This window comes from Cyclopterus lumpus, chromosome 14, assembly GCF_009769545.1.
Source record: "Cyclopterus lumpus isolate fCycLum1 chromosome 14, fCycLum1.pri, whole genome shotgun sequence".
Classification (NCBI taxonomy): Eukaryota; Metazoa; Chordata; class Actinopteri; order Perciformes; family Cyclopteridae; genus Cyclopterus; species Cyclopterus lumpus.
The window spans coordinates 3,967,027-3,973,026 of NC_046979.1; the positions used below are offsets into that span (position 1 = coordinate 3,967,027).

Sequence of the window (6,000 nt, forward strand, 5' to 3'; positions counted from 1 at the left end):
CATAAGCTGATCAGACATCCTTTTAGGCCCTAAACACGTCAAATTATACATTTAGAAAGCAATAAAACACAAAATATTTATCATACATCTTCTTAAAACATGAAGGATTTATAATTATAAATTAGAATATATAAGAATCATAAATACTTGCTATCGGGGCAGAACTCGACATGGAAACAGGAAGCCGTAACTGTGTAAGATCTTACGATAATATTAAATAATATATATTAGTAAAAGCAGGAGAGAGCGTTCAGATATGTGAAGCCAGTAATCTTTGAGTTCCAGATAGGCCGGGTTACAGTTTGAGAAAGGCGCAGGAAACATGTATTAATAGTTTTTATGTTTGTCTCGATACAACGACAGCAACAGCTGTTCTTACCGAGGTCCATTTAAATGCAGTTATGGATTTTGCAAACAGATATTAAATATTGTGGCTTTATTTCAGCTGGTTCAACACGACCGACTCTTTAGTCTGATTGTTCGAAACAAAGACTCTACATTACACCTGCACCTTGTCCTCCATTAAATATCATATTATTATTATTATTATACTTACTCAGAACTATAAGGAATAGCAGTAGTAAAAAAATATATACCATATTTATTATAATGTTATATAAATACAATAACATAACTTACATCACTGCATATTTTATTGTATTTAATATCATGTATTATAGTTTTTTTGCACTATATCATATTTTATTATTATTATATTATATATATTATATATATTATTATATTATATATATATAACACTACATACATACATACATTTTTATGCATGTTGCATTTATTATCCATACCTATATTTATATTATGCTCAATACTTAGTACTAAAGTGACTGTATATAAGGATTTGAAATTCCACGGGACAATTAATTTATAGGATATAGTTTAAGGAAATATAATATTGTATTTAACGCAATTTCTTTCATTTCTTTAGTTTTTTTTGCCATTATCTTTTATTTGTATTTACCTCAAATGGTGCCGCAGAAACATGTGAATGTAAAGACAATATAAAGTCACATATCATGTTAACTTCTTCTCTAATCTTCCTTCTAATCCACCTGTGCAGACGTGTAAGCAAGATAACCACATTTCCCATGATGCACCGCTCCACCCCCCCCCCCGTTTGAATGGCAAGTTGTTTGTTTCAGTCCGACCAGCTGCTAACTATTCCAGTCCGAGAGCAAACATGGGGAGCAGCGGTCCTGTGCTCTCCCGTCTAACACGCTGACAAGCTGCAGGAAGTCGGTGAGACGGGCACTTCCGCTGTCACGTTTTTTTAATATAAAATAAAAGCACCGAAATTAAAAACGTATAAAATAATATATATATATATTTTTTTTTATGTATCAGCGAGCTGTGTTTTTTCAATCAGTGTCCGTCTGAAAATGGGAAATTCTGAACTGCATATAAACTGAAATATTTACACATTATTGTCTCTGTTATTAGATGATAAACTTCCTATGAAATAAGTTACTAACTCAATAAAATAAAGTGTTACCATTTGATTTCCCCAAAAGGTTTATTAATGTTACTTCTCTTATTTTATATTTTCATTTAAAAATAACTATGTTTATTGTGTCGTACCAAACAAGCCAGGGGACTTGACTACCTTAATGTACTGTGTGTTGGAGACTAATCTTTTTATTTATTTTTGTATCAATTAATGTGTTACAATTGTATAAATGAATAAACCAGGTTCTCTTGAATGTCAGAATATATTCATCACAATTTCCTAAATCCCCAGATTGCTTGTTTTTCATACGTTATTTAATATAATTTTTAATGGGCTGTTTTTGTGGATTCTGACATTCCAAACAACAATAGAAACCTTTGGAGATGTTGGTAGATATAAGACTATAGGTAGTTAATACTCCAAAATCAAAAGTTGAAAATAGTGGGTATCTGACCAAAAAATAAAAAAATAAAATGGATGCAGCAACAAATTATTTGTTTTCTCTTAAAACATCTCTAAAACTTAAAATGTTGTGTATTCAAATGTTGTATATTCAATTTTTTTATATATTTCATCAAATCAAATCACCCTCGCAAACTACAGGTGTACTCTGTGTATTCAACAACACAATAAGTTTAAAAAAAGAACATCGGTTATCGTAAAAATAATTATCTATACCTTTTATATTGTCAAAAAGGTTATCAAAAAAGTAATGAAATAATCCCTAATATTGTAATTATTATCTAATAACATATTTCGAAAGTAAATCTGGGTTTATTATAGCTACCTATTCTTTTTTTGCAATCCCAAAAATGTCAAACTATTCCTTAATTTTTTTTTCCAGCTCTCTCTCTCTCTGGGGTCTTTTATTCTGAAAACCTTTAACCGGAAGTGCGCGCGGTTCCGTCGCAGGTTTTGACAGCAGGTCCGTTTTTTTTTTTTTTTTTACCTCTTCGCTTTCCTTATTCCACCCTGCCTTGCTCTCTTTCTTTCTCTATTTAAAACGCCTTTCCCCTGCCGAGCGCGTATTGTATTTATTTATTTATGCATCTCATTTGAAGTATTTAAATATTATTATTGAAAACATATTTTTCTCTCTTTTTTTTTTTTTTTTTTTTTTGTGTTGTTGTTGTTGCACATTTTTAAGCCGTTCCTCAAATGAGAAGACGTAAAAGATGGAGCTTCATATTTTAGAGCACAGCTTGAAAGTGGCGAGTATAGAAAAAGAGGGGATCCAGATTTGCACTCACGGATTAATAAAACTCGCTTTCCTGGCCTCCAAAACAAGGTACGTAACTTCGAAGACGCGACTTAAGAAAAACGCACACACACGCATGCACACGCACACGCACACACAAACACACACACGGGGTGTCATTTCTGTGCGTTTCGCCGCGAGGACGCAGCAGTCAGTTCGTGGTCACGCCGGCGGCTGCGTGCGCCTGTGACGCCGCTTCGTGCATCCTGCAGCTTTGCGGTTGAGGCTTCAGCACGCGCCGGTCCCCCAGACTCCCTGGCGACGGGTTTCAAGGCCGATCCTCGGTCTGTGGTGTCATTTTGGTAGCTTTGTGCCATCTGTAGCTGGGTGGTCGCCAGAGGAGTGTGTGTGTGTGTGTGTGTGTGTGTGTGTGTGTGTGTGTGTGTGTGTGTGTGTGTGTGTGTGCGCGTGCGGGTGCTGTTTTCCCTTCTATAATAATAGGGGATGGGATGAAGAAAGTGGATTTATTACATCCAACTGGGAACTTTAATTACATTTTTTTTCTTTCTTTACACTCTCTTATTACCCCCCACGCGTGTATTCACATTAGCCTATAAGCAAATGAGGATCACTGGACTGGTTATTTGAGAACATGCAAAGTTAGAGATAAAACACGAGTCACGTGCTGATGTCACTATAATGAGGCTGCAGATAACCTGCACGCTCATTCTTGAGTGACCTGTCAATCTGTCTGTGGCTATGACAGAACATTGAAAATAAGCAAACGCATCACAATATACCAGTTTATTGCGGTATTAAAATGAATGTTTTTCCATGTATGAGGTATTGAAAACAACTGACTGTGTGTGTGTGTGTGTGTGTGTGTGTGTGTGTGTGTGTGAGAGTTAAAGATACAGACAGGAGCATTGTGGATACATTAATAATCATTGGACATTATTTTAAAAGCTCACAGCTGATGTTATTAGTTAATTTAACGCGCTTTAGGGATCAAACCGTGTATGTTCTCCATCTTTTAAGGATCAAAGTAACTAATAATAATAATAATAAGTGTACGTCTTCCCTGTAGGCTCGAGGTGACGTCTTCAAATGTCTTATGTCCCACCAAAAGTAAAGAAATACAACTAAAATAATGAAGCTGAAACCAACGTTTTTTTTTTTTTTTTTGCTCAAACATAGTTGCTGATAAATTATTTAATTAATTGTGCTAATTGTAACTGAGAAACATCCTCCTCAGCTCCTCTAGGTTGGATATTCCTCCCGTGTTGTGTGATTCTATTATAATTTTTTGATATAAAAATCGTCGTTTTTAATTCTTGTCATTTAATTTAATTGTCATTTAATTCTTGTCATTTTTAATTCTTCATAACACATATTCTGTGATTTCTCCGGCTCGCGCCCGTCGCCTGTGAACTGATTTTGTTTTGCTGGCTGGAAGAAATGAACAAAAAGAAGCCGCGTCTGCTTCACGAGTCCAGAGAAACGTCAGTTTTCAGGGTTCTAATCTGCTTTCAGCTGCAAACGTGAGCATTAATTCATCTTTTGGGCTCATTGGAGAGTCTCCTCGAGGGGCGCTGCATTCATGGGATGTCTGAGATGCTGTAAATGCCAGTTTTAGGGCTTGTGAATAGTTTCTCATAAATAAGACTAAATAAATAAAACCTCTCAGATCTATTTTACTTTCCTATAAATAATACGGGAAATGCCTGAAAACCCAACATGGATGTCTTAAGTCAGCCAGAGTTAAGTCAGCCAAGATTAATTCTATATTTCATAAAAGCGTGTTAATAATAATTTTTTTTATTTCAGGTGAGGTGAACAACCGCTCATATTTACGCACCGTCACTTTGACAAATAGTGGGACGGGATGACATCACTTTAATAAAAATGACATGTTTATAGAGGATTTACTGGATTTTTTTTTTTTTTTTAAACTTAGGATTTAGAAGCTGATCCCGATATTAATATTTAAGAGTCTGGAAAAATTCCAGTGCCTATTTGATCATAAACTGGTCCATTAGATTTTGGTTTATTAAAGAATTGAGAGATTTGTCCGATCCACCGCGGACGGACCCAGATCCGGCTTCACTTCCAGTGGAAGGAGGAGAGCTCTGCCCCCGGCAGCAGTAACACCACCACGGTCCTGGTTCTGGTTCTCCCGTGGCCTCCCTTCCCTACAGCGGGTCCAGAGATACGTCTTGGGCCTCCAGCACCGTGGTGTCGGTTCCCAGAGAGAAGAAGAGGAGGAGGAGGAGGAGGAGACGCTGCTGCTGCCGGGAGCTGAGCCCTCCTCCTCCTCCCTCCGGAGATCCGACTGCAGGTCCGAGGGCTGCAGGTGAAACCGGATCTGGGTCTAGTCCACGGTGGACTGGTCTCTGCTGGATTCTGAGCCGATGGGAGTTTTCTGGTGAACCTGCACGATGTCATCTGGTTCCACCAGAACCCGACCCGGTGGCTCCGATGAGGGGCTTTAAGAAGAACGCTATAGAAGCAGACCATCTTCTCTCTGGCGGTCTGGTTTACTGGTGGAGGTCTACAGAGGATCGGGACCAAACTGATTCTGGTTCAGTGTTGGGTAAAAAGCTTTACACCAGACATTTAGTTGCGTCAACACGTCGACATACAGACGCCCTCACACCGCACCACAACGTGGAAAGAAACGATCAATTCCTTCTGAAGTGATCATCAATCATTCAACCGGAAAACTGTCGAGTAAACAATAAGTAAACAACCTGCCACTCATAGAATCAACAACACCGGAGCAGACGACACAAACACGCAGACAATGGAATCTGCACATGCAGCAAAAAAGAGAGGTCGTGTTTGTTTTGCACGCGCAACGCTGACGCAATTCTCACTTGTGGTCGTACTCGCCTGTTTTGGACGGAAATACGAACAATTATTATCTTAATTTAAGTAATGTACTGGTGAAGTTTCATGGTGATATCTATTATTTCATTTTTTGTTACCCCATTCACCTGTAGAGTCTTCACAATGTGTGAAATGTAACTTTAATCTCGTTTAAAGGCCGTTTTCTCTCAATGAGTTTGTTCTCAGACTCCATACGTCTCCACTTCAGCAGCTCTCACATCCACCAAACTTTACACTTTCATTCATAAATATATTCTGAAGGTTTCTTCAGAGGGGTTTGTTCACAAAAGCCTGATTTATATAACATTTTATTAATAAAAACAATCCGAAAATTACATTTTTTAAATGTCTGTTGACAGTATTTTCAGATTTATGGAGCGACACAAAGAGGTATTTTAAATTCCTTGGGTTAAAAAAAACCTTTGGACTCTTTTTAAGTTGTCAACAA

General features: G+C 37.4%; 1 protein-coding gene across 1 annotated transcript in view; it reads left to right on the plus strand.

Moving 5' to 3' along the window:
- The first annotated feature begins 2,388 nt into the window (after nucleotides 1-2,388).
- Nucleotides 2,389-6,000, plus strand: part of castor2 (cytosolic arginine sensor for mTORC1 subunit 2) — a 15,176-nt gene continuing 11,564 nt past the window's right edge. The window contains exon 1 of the mRNA XM_034550986.1: nucleotides 2,389-2,753. Coding sequence (XP_034406877.1) covers nucleotides 2,641-2,753 — 113 coding nt within the window. The 5' untranslated portion in view covers nucleotides 2,389-2,640. The remainder of the gene's footprint in view (nucleotides 2,754-6,000) is intronic.